This window comes from Misgurnus anguillicaudatus, chromosome 7 (genome assembly GCF_027580225.2).
Source record: "Misgurnus anguillicaudatus chromosome 7, ASM2758022v2, whole genome shotgun sequence".
Lineage (NCBI taxonomy): Eukaryota > Metazoa > Chordata > Actinopteri > Cypriniformes > Cobitidae > Misgurnus > Misgurnus anguillicaudatus.
The window spans coordinates 29,078,727-29,093,738 of record NC_073343.2 but is presented as its reverse complement, the minus strand read 5'-3'; the positions used below and the strand labels follow the sequence as shown (position 1 = coordinate 29,093,738).

The following is a 15,012-nucleotide window of genomic DNA, read 5'->3' as shown; positions in this document are numbered from 1 at the left end:
ATTTGTTCCAGAAATATTTGCAATGTAATTTTCCCTCCACCATGATTTTAACCACTGAATGATATTAAACACAAGACATAATTTGATAATGTGTTAAAAATGACACTGTGATGGATATGTTATGACTATCAGATAAAATGTTTTAGGGACTTTGTCACAAGGCCAAACGTACCTATAGTTAAGAAAACACAAATGAGGTATTTACTGTAGTTACATACTGTATAATTAGCTAGGGGCTTACATAACTTCTTAGATGATGTTGATAGTTTGTCCTGATAGTTTCACGTATCACTGCACACATCAGATCTACACGCATGCCTCTGCTATATAATTCAGGTTTCAGTTTTCAAACAAGACCTTCTCCAACAGGAAATCCCCTTGTCTGAGATGCTGTCTTTGGAACCAGCCAAAACCTTCAACCTGCTCCCCGAGGGTGCAAACCCACATTGCTTTGAGATTGCCACAACATCTCTGGTGTATTATGTGGGAGAGAACCTGGCTCGAGCTGACGTGGGAACATCTGGCTACGGAAGCAACGTACTTGTTAGCGGGGTGGGACAGGACGTGGCCCGCATGTGGGAGATGGCCATCCAGCATGCGCTTATGCCTGTCATCGCCAAGGGCATATCTCATGGAGGCCATCACAGCTATCACAGTATGAACTTTATGGTGAAACATTTAGGGGTTCATGTTAAGACTCTTAGTTCATGTTAAGACTCTTAACAAGTGATAAAGTAATGCAAAACTTTTTTCATTAACTATAACCTTTTACATACATGAATCTTCCAGAATACAAATTCTGTGACTTTCAGAAATGTTAGGGCATGTTTTTTAAGCAATACGCTACAAGAGGATGTGCTAAATTTTGAATATAGTCTTAGGGGGGACTTGAATTAGGTTTTAGCTGTGTTATATTATAAGTCCCTACAGGATTTCACCGCTCGAGTTTTTTCATGATTTTGGTGACAAAAAATGCTTGAATTTATTTTTTGGAAAAACAAAATACTTGAATTGGAAAGCACAGGATTCTTCTTTTAAACTACTACATGTGAAAACATTATGTAATCGCTTTTAAGAATCTAACAGTATACCACAGACAACATTCAGTACGCATTTTTATTACTATTCTGACCTCAAGAACCTTTCATCTCTTTAATTTAACTAACAATTCCTACCCAGTCTCCTGAAGATGCGTATAAATAGCACGAAGTGTAAAACTCGTGCAATACATACGCCAAATTCCACTTTGGCGTGCATATGATACGCAAGTCCTTCCCATTCACTTGAACGGGGCATCTTTTTTTGTCGTTTTATTTATTGGTTTCTCGATTTTTTTCTGTTTTTTAAACCATTTTCGCTTGGGTTTAGGGTTAGATTTTAGATTTGCTTAATGAGGTTATTTAATATACAGGTTTCTCCATGTTTTTGTCCATATTTAAGCCATGGTCGCTTGGAGTTGGGGTTAGAGTTGGGGTTTGGGTTAGGATGTCATTTTTATATAACAAAAAGTTGTTCTGGCCCTAAACCCAAGCGAAAATGGTAAAAAATAGCAAAAAAATTGAGAAACCAATAAATAAAACGACAAAAAAGGATGCACCGTTTGGGTGAATGGGAAGGACTTGCGTATCATATGCACGCCAGGGTGGAGTTTGGCGTATGTATTGCACGAGTTTTACACTTTTTGTACGCATCTTCAGGAGACTGGGCTCAACAATTCATAACAATTCATGTCAACATTTCATTTCTAATGAAAATAGAAAGCACTGACATTCAATAAACAATGCATTAACTTAAGAAAATGCCAGGAATCCATCATATTAACAGCAGGCAAACAATTATTATGCAAAGCTTTAGTTATTCATCAAATTATGTCACTTAAAAATATTAAGCCATCTCTCTCTCTCTCTCTCTCTCTCTCTCTCTCTCTCTCTCTCTCTCTGTAAAGTACTCACATTGCATCTTGTTTACACATTAATGCAATCTTATATGAAATGCAGTTTTGACATTAATTGGCAATAATAAAGTTTTGACAATAATTAGACTGGCAAGGTTAAGATAGTGTATTAAACGGTCTATATATGGAGGGTTTGGTTCCAAGGCGCAATAGATCCATTTTGACAATTTTCGGTAAAAACGTGTTTTCTATACCAAGAAAGTGACAAGATGAAAACAACTATTTTCTGTTACAAACTTTCACATAGCATCTTTAGGTTATAAAAACATAAAAAATTCAAAATCCATAACTGGATTTTCAAAGATTTATTATAAAAATTGATTATTTTTTCCACAAAATGCAATAAATCCATGACAAGTTTTTATTCAAAATGCTATAAATCTATTGAATCAATAGCCTATATAAATGTGCATTCATCTTTGCCATGTTATATTCATTTAGTTGACTAGTTGTACACACTAATTAAAATTATAAACATTAATGTTAATAATCAAAACACTTTGTCATATTAAGAACACTGTCATTGCTGCGGTTATACTTGACGTCGTCGCTTAACGTTTTTCACATTTCATAATGTTTTTGTCCTGCTCGATTTTCATTGACTTTGAGTAAAATTATGAAAAGTTTTTCATAAGATCCCTTGGGGTCAATGTGTTATCATGACAGAAACTTGATGCTGTCGGCCCTGGCAAACAAGCACCCGTCTCCCGAGTGCCTCTTGCGTAAATTATTAGATGTTGATGGCTTACGTTTCTTTCCCGTCACAGAAAACTATCACAGGTTTATCAATGCTATTAAAGTATTATTTTGTTTTTGTTTGTTTGTTAATCACGAAGTACAAAGTAGATGAGGGAAAACTAGGATTTGGTGTACTCAACGCGCCGCCATTGTTTGTTTACATTGCGTGAATGGTGCGCTGCAATCTGTGGAGTGGATTTATGGCATTCTGTAGAAAAGGAGGAGTGGCGTTTATTGCATTTTGGAAAAAAAAGGGAGAAAAGATGACAGAATAACACGGCGGATATTGGATTTTGGGTAAAATTAAGAATTTGTTGTAATAAAGAATTTTAAAATGGCGTTTATTGCATTTTGGAACCAAACTCTTCATATGGACATCTAGAGTTTGATTTCTTTGAATGTGTGGAATGGATGGGTTTTTACCGACATCTGGTGAAAATTTCATCTCAATAGCACCTTTAGAAATATGTTAACTGAGAAAAATCGTGACGTATTCAATACTTATTTTACCCACTGTATATATGAAGAGTTTGGTTCCAGAACGCAATAAACGCCATTTTTGAAAAAAATTAGTTACTGCCAGAATCAGTATTATATCAGGTCAGTATTGAAAAGTAAATTCTTAATTTTACCCAAAATCCAATATCCACCGTGTTATTCTGTCATCTTTTCTCCCTTTTTTCCCAAAATGCAATAAACGCCACTCCCCCTTTTCTACAGAATGCCATAAATCCACTCCAAAGATTACAGCGCACCTCACGCAATGTAAACAAACAATGGCGGCGCGTTAAGTACACGGAATCCTAGTTTTCCTCATCTACTTTGTTCTTCGTGATCAACAAACAAACAAAAACAAAATAATACTTTAATAGCATTGATAAACCTGTGATGGTTTTCTGTGATGGGAAAGAAACGTAAGCTATCAACATCTAGTAATTTAGACACTCGGGGGACGGGTGCTTGTTTGGCCGGGCTGACAGCATCAAGTTTCTGTCATGATTACACATTGACCCCAGGGGATCAAAACTTTACATAATTTTACTCAAAGTCAGCGAAAATCGAGCAGGACCAAAACATTTTACAGCTGATTGCTGTGAAAAACATTAAGCGACGACGTCAAGTATAACCACAGCAATGACAGTGATCTTAATATGACAAAGTAAGTGTTTTGATTAATGACATTAATGTTTATATTTTTAATTAGTGTGTACAACTAGTCAACTAAATGAATATAACATGGCAAAGATAAATGCACATTTATATAGGCTATTGATTCAATAGATTTATAGCATTTTGAATAAAAACTTGTCATGGATTTATTGCATTTTGTGGAAAAAATAATCCGTTTTTATAATCAATCTTTGAAAATCAAGTTATGGATTTGAATTTTTTATGTTTTTATAACCTAAAGATGCTATGTGAAAGTTTGTAACAGAAAATAGTTGTTTTCATCTTGTCACTTTCTATAGAAAACACGTTTTTACCGAAATTTGTCAAAATGGATTTATTGCGTTTTGGAACCAAACTCTTCATATATTAAGTTCCCACTCTGTCTATAGCATGCTGTTGATTATACAAAACCGAAACTATTTCATAAGTTATATACTTTTAGAAAAAAAAAACACTATTTGATTGAGCAAACGCTAAATGAGCAGCATATATGTTTTTTCATTGGCATCATTTAGACGAAACTAAAATAATTTTAGGTGGCTTCAACGTGACAGTGATGTGCCAAACATCAATACTGCACAGGTGAATTTCTAATTTGATTTGCCAAGTTTTTAAAAAATGTAATGTTTATATTTGTGTGTTCCAGTAGTTCAAATTTGTTAAGGTAGATTAAATTAGCAAAGGTGTAAATATGTGGATGCAACGTTCGATATGAAAGAGCTTTAATGAGTCACACTTCTGTTTTATTAACCAACAGAGGAGGTCTCCATTAGCATCTCTGTATCCAACTGCCAGATCCAGGAGAACGTGGTAAACATTTTGCTATTTGCAAAGACATATTAAAATATATACCATATTTTCTTTTCCCCTATATCAAGCTTTGCTTTCGTATGAAAAGATCCTACCGAGCCTGCCTATACCTGCAACCTTGAATTTCAGTGTGATATAAACACACAATGCCTCTATTGGAGATTATTTTGATTACCTGCTCGGCCATGGGGTTGCCATGGTTACCCGAGTCTCTCTGACACAGTCCTAGTGAGATGTGGAAATAGCTCTTTAGGCTACTGGTCTGAAATCATGCATTGTTACTGTACAAAATCAAAAGCAATCCGATGTATATAAGCTTTGGGAAAAGAAAAACATACATTTTTTTCTGTTTATCTTACAGGATATTAGCACCGTGTATCAAATATTCCCAGATGAAGTACTTGGCTCTGGGCAGTTTGGCATTGTATATGGAGGTAATGCAGATTTGTCTATTTACAGTACAGTGCATTTTTTTTGATCAGGTGAGGATGTGCAATAGTGTTGAATATATGTATAATGCTTACGTTACTGTATTTAGATAACACAGGTGCATATTCAATATATAGTAATTTCTGGTATATCGCAGGAAAACACAGGAAAACAGGCAGAGATGTTGCCATCAAGATCATAGATAAGTTACGTTTCCCAACCAAGCAGGAGAGCCAACTGCGCAACGAGGTTGCCATCCTTCAGGTAGAGCTACATGATAAACAAGATATTTATCATTATGCACATTATGCATACTTAATATAGATGTCATATCCGTCTCCCGCAGAACCTCCATCATCCTGGAATCGTCAACCTGGAGTGCATGTTCGAGACACCGGAGCGTGTCTTTGTTGTCATGGAAAAGCTCCATGGCGACATGTTAGAGATGATACTGTCAAGTGAGAAGGGGAGGCTGCCAGAACGCATCACCAAGTTTCTCGTCACGCAGGTGCGTCTCGCGCCGGCATCTTGCCAGACACTCTTGACTGCAGTGTTACAAATCAAATACAATATACGCATAATACAAAAAATTTCATTTACGTCATTCTGCATTGTAACCGCTACTGTTTCGATCCATTTTCAGATTCTGGTGGCACTTCGTCACCTTCACTTCAAAAACATCGTTCACTGTGACCTCAAACCCGAGAATGTTTTGTTAGCCTCGTCTGACTCTTTTCCACAAGTGAGTAAAATCCCTACAAAAGAAAAGGGAATATGTGAATGAAGCGAGGCCACACCAAAATGATGACTAAATGGATCTGTTTTTGTAAATGCACAAGAATAAAAGAGGGTAATTATAGCGCGCTCGAGGGTTGTGTGTGTCTACATTTTAATGAAAGATTTCTAAATTATCCTCCCATTGTTTCTCGCGTCTGCCGAGCAAGATGTCGTCGAGCACAAAGGTGACTCACCGTTCAGACAAACATTTCGGACGAATGCTAAACAAGCCATTTTACAAATATTTCCCGGAAAGGACGCCAGAACTCGAGCTGTCAACGTTTCAACTCGGCTTTTATCGGCTCAGGTGCTTGTTGCTGTTCTTAAGGAAATGTTTCGAAGGTGGAAAATGTAGATCAGCAGGAGATACATTGTAACCACATCCAACTGGGTGATAATTTCACTTGACTTTCGTACAGACCCTGACAACTGATTATTATGGCGTCTGTGGTGTTAAAAGCATGTTTTTTGGGGTCTTTTGTGCATCTCAGTCCTAGTTTAGTATTAGACTCCAGGTGTCTGTTTTTTCTAATGCTCATTGTTCATTGGTTTGTCTTGCAGGTGAAGCTGTGCGATTTCGGTTTCGCGCGAATTATCGGAGAGAAGTCTTTCAGGCGTTCTGTAGTGGGCACGCCGGCGTACCTCGCACCGGAGGTGCTTCGAAACAAGGGCTACAACCGCTCGCTGGACATGTGGTCCGTGGGTGTCATCGTCTATGTTAGTCTCAGTGGAACGTTCCCCTTTAATGAGGATGAAGACATCCATGACCAAATTCAGAATGCTGCTTTCATGTACCCACCCAACCCGTGGAAAACAGTGACTCCAGAAGGTAGGTTTTAGGGTAAGCTGTCAGAAATATGGGACTTGGTTATCACTAAGGCTGGTACCTTTCAAAAAGCACACCTAAAGAGTTCATATTAGTACCTTAAGGGTACATATTATTGGGGTACCAAAAGGTGCATATAATACCTCAAAGGTACTGCAAAGGTACATATTAGTACCAAATGTATACATATTTTTACCTAAATGGTACATATTAGGACCCTTTTAAAGGGTACTGCCTCAGTGAAAGCTTGGGACCATTTTTTGAAAAAAAAAACCTTCTGAAAGTTTAAGGCACGTAGTGCTGTTATCAATCAATCTAAATACATCAAAACTGCATTGTATTGCAAGGTCATTTTTTAAGGTAACACAGGGTTAGCATTTAAACCCAGAGTCATAAGCCAGCGCTTTTAATCTCTCTAAACTGGAAATAAGTCCAGTATGTGTTAATGTTAATCTGTAAAGATGTATGTGTTAATCCAGTCTCAGAGCTATTATGTGATCCCAGAGATATGAGAAAAACCTATATGAATCCATAAGCTAGCTACTGTATATAAATCTCATTAAATGTGTTTCCATCACACTGATTTTGTGCACATTTTGAGTTATCTAATAAGAAACGAGTGATGGAAATGCCAAATATCGAATAAAAATACTATAACTCTTTCCCTGCCATTGACGAGTTATCTTGTCAATTAAGAGCAAACATTTGCATAAAAAACGTGTTCCTGATTAATTTTTATGCTAATCTGCAATAGCGACATATCCACAAAAAACTGAAGCCAAAACGTTATTACTAATTTTAAACTTTGTATATGTTATGATAATCGTTCTGAATCTAAAGGAACAAAATTCCTTCATAAAATGCAATTATTTCAGCTTTTTGCTGAAAAAAATTAAATTTTAAAGAAAAAAACCCATATTTAAGAGTTTATAAGCAGATAAAAATATAGAAAGGATGAAACGTTTCTTTCCCATTTTGTTTTTTTATTTATTTTTTGTTTGAAAGCAGAGTGTCTGTTCTTTCATTTGATATATATGTATGTTTATATATTTTTAGAAGAAAATTTTCCTGGAAGGCATTTTGTAAAAAATCACAAAAAATGCTGGCGGGCAACTTTAAAAAAAATGGCTGGTGGGGAATGAATTAATTCGCAAAAAAGTTTGAATGTGAAAAAGGGTAAATGCGAATAATGGGAGATGGAAACAGTGGTGAATACATTTGTAGTGAACGTAAAAACCCACGTGACTGATAGTCTAGCTGTTTCAGCTGATGTTAGCTGCGTCTGAAATCTTTAAAATGCTGCCTTCGGAGGCAGCATTCCAAGGCATGAAGGCATCACGTAAGAATTCAATATTTGCTTTATTTCTTGACTCCTGATATACCTTCATCGTCTTGTCCCACTATAGGCTTTGTGCCCAGCTGCACTGCTTCCTGAACTTCGGCCGGCTCCTTGTTTCCTGTCTGCCATTGTTGGACGGGCTGATTAATCCAGGTGTGCCTGACCTCAGTAGTCACAACAACAATAATCGGGCACACCTGGATTAATCAGTTTGTCCAATAATGGCAGACAGGAAACAAGGAGCTGGCTGAAGTTCAGGAAGTAGTGCAGTTGGGCATAAAGCCTATTCTATGTGTGTGTGTGTGTGTGTGTGTGTGTGTGTGTGCGTGTGTGTGTGTGTGTGCGTGTGTGTGTGTGTCTGTGTGTGTCTGTGTGTGTGCGCGCGGGGAATGTGATTGCTCGGGCCTGGTCGAATTCGAAAAAGTAAAGTCGCAGCCAAGAAAGCGGCTGGATCATATTTTAGTGTAAATAAAGTTATATTTTCACTTTTACAACTTTTCATTGCATTTCTAGTGAGAAATTAGTATTTCATATTATGTTAATATTTCAAACAGAATTTCAATGTATTTCCCTATGCCGCCGAATTCATTGCCTCATGAGGCAGCAAGGCAACAAGTCAGCTGCCTCCGGTTTTTCTATTTACTTTTTTGCAAATTTTGAAAAGATTCACTGCTCGTTTCAGATGAAAACCCAGTTACTGTTAATGTACACATACCAAGTATCGCACAATACATTTCTATGTAGCCAGCTGCTAATATCTCACACTCTTAGTCTAGTTATGTGCAGTTAACCTTTTCAGACTTGCTATTTTGAAGTCTCCTCACTTCTCTTTCGAATGCCAGCACTTTCAACTTAATATTCATATTTGAGATGCACTGGCTCTAATTATCTCTGCCCTGTAACTGTAAGCGAAGATGACCTCAACTCGCCAAACATCATTTTATACTTGAAAATGAAAATATGGTCAGCGTTAAGGTAAAGCCTTGAATTGTGGGTGTGGAATAGGTTATATTTACGTACAAGTCATGCGTAATCCGCATGAAGAGAATCGACCTTCGTCTCATTACCTTAAGTAGATTTTTGATGCCCTCACCTTTGACCCTGTTTATTTTCTAACGCCTTCTTTCTTCCTCATTAAAATATCTGGAGAACAAGAGCAGACTTAGTTTACTTAAGACCACTGGCAACTGAAACAAATTAATCGTGTGCACTTTTATTTATTTATATAGTTTGGTTGGTATCAAGTATAGTGATTTTTAACAATTACATTCTGGTTTTAAAACGGTTTTAATTGAATTTCGTCTTGTTTACTCTGAAGTGAAAATAATTACGGTCCATAATAAGTGTGCATGACTCAAAAAGTGCTTTATAAAACAGAAACTCCATGGCAAAACATACAGTATATCAAATTCTAACAAATATATACATGTATATATCTATATACTGTATATAATATATATATATATATATATATATATATATATATATATATATTTTTTTTTTTTTTATATTTTTATATATATATATATATATATATATATATATTTATATATATATATATATATATATATATATATATATATATATATATATATATATATATATATATATATATATATGTATATATATATGTATATGTACACACAAAATTGCTGATATGTACACTGTAAAACCTAAAAGTTAACTCAACTCAAACCATTTAAGTAAACCGGTAGGGCTGGGTATCGATTCAGATGTTCCAGATCGATTCAATTTCAATTCACAAGCTATCCAATCGACAGAGATGGGCATAAATACATGGAAATGTATTTCAAATACAAATACAAAATACTGTGTCGAAAAATGTATTTAAATACAAATACAAAATACTGTGAGGAAAAATGTATTTAAATACAAATACAGTATTTTGTATTTTGAAAATACACAAAATACATGTGAAATTGGTGATTCTGTGCAAGTATCTCTATTAGGCTGAAATCTATCTGGGTCTATTTCTGAATGCCAAAAAGCATTTAGATGTGTGCAACTGCTTAGAAACTTTCATTTTATTTTACGTACCTTTTGCTTTCCCCTGCCCTGTAAAAAAAACTTGGTAACACTTTACTTGAAGGGGTGTGCATAAGGCCGACATGGCACATTCATAATCATAACATGACATGTGTCATGAACATGAAGAAGATTTTATGCACATTTATGACAACTGCCATTAAGTGTCATTTACTTAATTATGTCATTTTTAATGCAAAGATGATATTGTTTGAGATATCTTTGTTATGACAACTTGACACATAAACCAATACAACACAACTTGTTATAAATTATAAACAATAATTATCAAACTTAAGAAACTACCTAGCTTTGTGGGTTAACATTACATTAAACCATGATTTAAATGGCATTAAGTGTTAATACTATGTCAAATATTATTAATACTCGGTCAAATAAACATTATGAACTGAAGAATATTCATGATGCTGTTATAAAAACTATTTAACAGAGTATTAACACTTAATGACATTTTAATGACAAATTATATTTGTATCACTGGTAAAAAGTGGTCAGTTATGTTGTCTTGGTTAATGTCAAGTTGTCATGGCAAGTTATGATGTATGGGTTAAAGCAACACTATGTAGTTTCCATGTAAAAATGACTTACAGCTCCCCCATGTGGTTGAAAAGTGCAACAGTGCCTGGTATCAGACACTCTTCTGCAGGCAGGGTGAGGGGCGGGGCTGTGTGTTCTACCCTCCACCGCCACTTTCAGAGTGTGCTTGTAGCAGCTAGGAGGCTGCTTAGGTTGCAACAACAGTACAATTTGTCCAGTTAAAAGTTGTTCTATCACTGAAATAATTTTAGAGACATTATTTAAAGGTAAAAAAACTACATAGTGTTGCTTTAATGTCAAGTTGTCATAACAAAGACATCTCAAACAATGTCATCTTTGCAATAAAAATGACATAATTGAACAAATGACACTTAATGACAGTTGTCATAAATGTGCATAAAATCTTCTTCATATTCATGACACGTGTCATGTTATGATTATGAATGTGTCATGTCAGCCTTATGAACACCCCTTCAAGTAAAGTGATGTTTTATAAAAACATCATTAAAACTTTTTCATGTGTCGTCAAAATGACCCACAACCTAATCAGTTTATATGTTAAGAAATCCATGCATTTACAAACGTCTCACCAGACAAATTATTCGGCAAACTAATTCCTCTCATTGCTGCTTTTTGATGGTTTTGAGAACAATTACTCACGAGTCGTCCTCTGTCATTTCACAGAATTATACAATGGAAAGCACGTCAAGCATAAAAGCCTTTTAGGTTTACACAGTTTTTCAATATTTTACTATGTTCTTACCTGATGAATGGATACATGCCTATCTTTTTTCAATACTGTATGTGCACTTAATCTTTGCACAGCATGTCATGAATGTGTTAGCATTTAGCCTGGTCCCATTTATTTCTTAGGATCCAAACAGGGATGAATTTAGAAGCCACCAAACACTTCCATGTTTTCCCTATTTAAAGACTGTTACATAGTTACACAAGTAAGTATGGTGGCACAAAATAAAACGTGATTTTTAAGTGAATAAAAAATGAGAACTATATCGTATGGCGGAAGAGCACTTGGTTTGCAGCACTTCAACCTCTGGCGCAGTAACATCATTACTCCTGTGACGATGTTGCTGCGCGCTGAGGTCGAGGTGCTGCAGGCTATGTGCTCTTTCTCCATGCATTGAAAAAAGATAGTTATGTATTAATTTGTCTAAGTTGAGGTAAGAACATAGTAAAATATAAAGGAATTGTGGTTTTCCTTTAAGTCAAAAGTGTAGGCCAATTTGTCACTCTGTCTCAGTCGTGCAATGTGCAAGTGCAACTGTAGCGTGCAACTGCCTACCAACGTGCAAGTGTGAATTTGAATTTCCTTTCGCGACAGTTATAATAACACAAATCACATCACACCCAATAATTCAATCGCCTTTGCTTTATTTCCCACTCCAACATTTCAATTATTGCCCACTAAAAGCTGCATAGATATATTTGCTTACCTGAACTCTGTGGTCTGGTCTGAACTAGTTGATGCATGAAAACAGTACCCTGACTGACTGGCTCAAAGTATTTTGAGTATTTTAAAAATACAAAAATACTCATCTTAAATGTATTTAAATACAAATTACATTTCTTTTTTTCAAAGGCTTTAAAATACAAAATACAAAATACTATTTTGTATTTCAAATACGTATTTTAAATACATGTATTTGAAATACTGCCCATCCCTGCCAATCGATTCGATTTCGAATATCGGTTTAATTTTCGGTTCCGGTTCTCGGGTCGGTTTTTAACCTCGATTCAACTCAATGAATATAGATTTAATACAAATACTACATTAATAAAAAAGAACAGTGAACATAAGTTTACAAGTGGGTAATTAATAAAAATAAATTAAAAACCACAACACTATTGTTGTCGTCTTGCTTGCGAAATCTAAAATGCTTCCATACCTTTGACTTTTTATGTGAAGGTGGCATAAAAAGTGCCATTTTAAGCACTGAATGAAAGAATGAAAGGCTCCTTGGTAACATCGCAAGGCAAAAAAAGAGGGTGACATCTAGTGAAGAAGACTAGTAATTTGATTAACGTTATCTTATGTTCAATGTTTGCAGAAAAAAATATGAAAAAAAAATCGATTCTGCTCTTTGAGAATCGATTCTGAATCGACCACGTTATAAAAACGATTAATCGAAAAATCAATTTTTTGCCCAGCCCTATAAACCGGTTGCATTAGTTTTAAAACACATACATTTGAGTACTGTGAACTTAAACAAATTGAGTCACTACTTCACACTACTTAAATATAAGTGCATAATGCACATGACTCAAGTTCACAGTACTTATATTTATGTGTTTTAAAACTTAAATAGTCTAATGCAACCGGTTTACTTAAATGGTTTGAGTTAACTGTTAAGTTTTACAGTATGTATATGTATGTGTGTGTGTATTACATATACATATACATACATATACATACATATATATACATATATATACACACACACACACACACACACACACACACACACACACACACACATATATATATATATATATATATATATATATATATATATATATATATATATATATATATATATATAATTTATTTATTATTATCTTTATATTTTATTAGTATATAAACATTTAAAAAATATTTATTTATTTTGTTTATTAAAGTGAAATATACATATTTATTATATATATATATATATATATATATATTGTTAACTTAATATATTTTTTGTTAAATTAAAACTGAATTTTTCGTTGGCTCTTTGCATGACTATACCCCACTACTAAGCTGATGGTAAAAGCATGCTTATGTGGAAAAAAATAAGTGAATGCGAAATAAAGGGGAAAGAGAAGATAAAGAGAAGAGAGGCAGAGGGTTAAATAAAGAGATCGTGCTCAATTTTTGTTACGAGCCACTCATGTGAGTAATGGCAGGCGAGGCCTCGGACTAAAGCGCGGGGGCCCCAAGGTTCAGAAACTTTGGAGTCTCTCAGAAATCTCTGACCCTTAAAATAATGTTAACATGATGTTGGTTTTGCTCATTATCCCTCTGGACAGAAAATCCTTCAGGTTTTCAGTCGTGGTCTGCTCACTGACAACCTGTTTTGTTGTTGCAGCAATTGACCTTATTAATAACCTGCTGCAAGTCAAAATGAGGAAGCGTTACAGCGTGGACAAGTCTCTCAGCCATCCCTGGTTACAGGTTAGAAAGATAATCACTTTTATATGTCTGGTGTGGTATCATATGCACACAAAAAAATCTTCTCAAATCCCCCCACATCCATACGTTATCATTAAGGATCCTGATCCTAGAGAGAGTTGTCCTGAGCTTAGCTCCAACCGTAAATAAACACATTTATTTAAAATTTCAGTAGTCGTGATAGTACCTACAGGTGTGTTTCAGGGATGGACGCAAACAGGACAGTGACTCTCCAGGATTGGACACCTCTGCTTTTAGACGTTTTGAGAAATGTTGATGTATTTTTATGACAGGACTACCAGATGTGGTTGGACCTTCGAACTCTGGAGTGCAAAATGCTGGAGCGATACATCACCCACGAAAGCGATGATTTACGCTGGGAGCATTTCGCAGAACAAAATGGCCTTCAGTACCCCGCCCACTTAATCAACCCCCACGCTAATGTAAGCGAAGAGGCGGAGTCTGATGAGGCCGTGATGAGCATGCTCAGCGACCGAGTCAGTGTGCTGTAAATTGACGCCTGTCCCTTTAAGGGCACAATGGAGCTTAAGCCAACTGTATACAACAGCTAAATCAACACTTCAATCGAATGCCTTGTGTTAACACAATTTTATTTAACAGCACAATGCAGATTAAGCACAAATTTCATTAAACACACAGTGCCTAAACCGCAAAAGCCAAACTAGCCATACATTGTGGATCGAACAATCAAATATATTGCAACACATTACAACTACGCTCAGACTTTATACGCTGCACAAATATAATATTTGCAGGCTATTTTGTTTAGAAGGACTGTCTGGTTTTGGAGATTTACTTGTATGTTTTTGTGCAATTATTCGGTACCAGAAGTATTGTTTGTATAATTCACTCTATAATATATATATACTAATATATATCGCACTAACTTATACAATCTTTGGAAATATTCTGCTTTGAAAGTTGGTGAATGCCACTGTAATTTTGTGCTGACCATTGCATCAGTGGATATAACTTCACAAATGTATAGCAGAGAGCATTTATAGCTTTCGTGGTATTGTGTTTATGTGCTTTTGAATGTACCGTGTGAGCGTGTGCGCGCACGTGTGTGTGAGTTTTTTGGAGGCCTGTTTTGTTATACAGTAGTTTTCTGTGCACTTTCAAGACAACAAAGCAACACTGCCTGTGGACTGGACGTCTCTCCCTTTGCTTTC

The 15,012-nt window shown here is 35.5% G+C and overlaps 1 protein-coding gene across 2 annotated transcripts in view; it reads left to right on the top strand.

The window, feature by feature from the left end:
- Positions 1 to 14,705, top strand: part of prkd1 (protein kinase D1) — a 94,422-nt gene extending 79,717 nt beyond the window's left edge. For both annotated transcript variants that reach the window (XM_055171406.2, XM_055171405.2), the window contains exons 11-19: positions 370 to 655; positions 4,620 to 4,672; positions 5,034 to 5,106; positions 5,259 to 5,365; positions 5,448 to 5,609; positions 5,745 to 5,843; positions 6,440 to 6,707; positions 13,737 to 13,822; positions 14,113 to 14,705. In XM_055171406.2, coding sequence (XP_055027381.1) covers positions 370 to 655; positions 4,620 to 4,672; positions 5,034 to 5,106; positions 5,259 to 5,365; positions 5,448 to 5,609; positions 5,745 to 5,843; positions 6,440 to 6,707; positions 13,737 to 13,822; positions 14,113 to 14,331 — 1,353 coding nt within the window. In that variant the 3' untranslated portion in view covers positions 14,332 to 14,705. The remainder of the gene's footprint in view (positions 1 to 369; positions 656 to 4,619; positions 4,673 to 5,033; positions 5,107 to 5,258; positions 5,366 to 5,447; positions 5,610 to 5,744; positions 5,844 to 6,439; positions 6,708 to 13,736; positions 13,823 to 14,112) is intronic.
- The last annotated feature ends 307 nt before the right edge of the window (positions 14,706 to 15,012 follow it).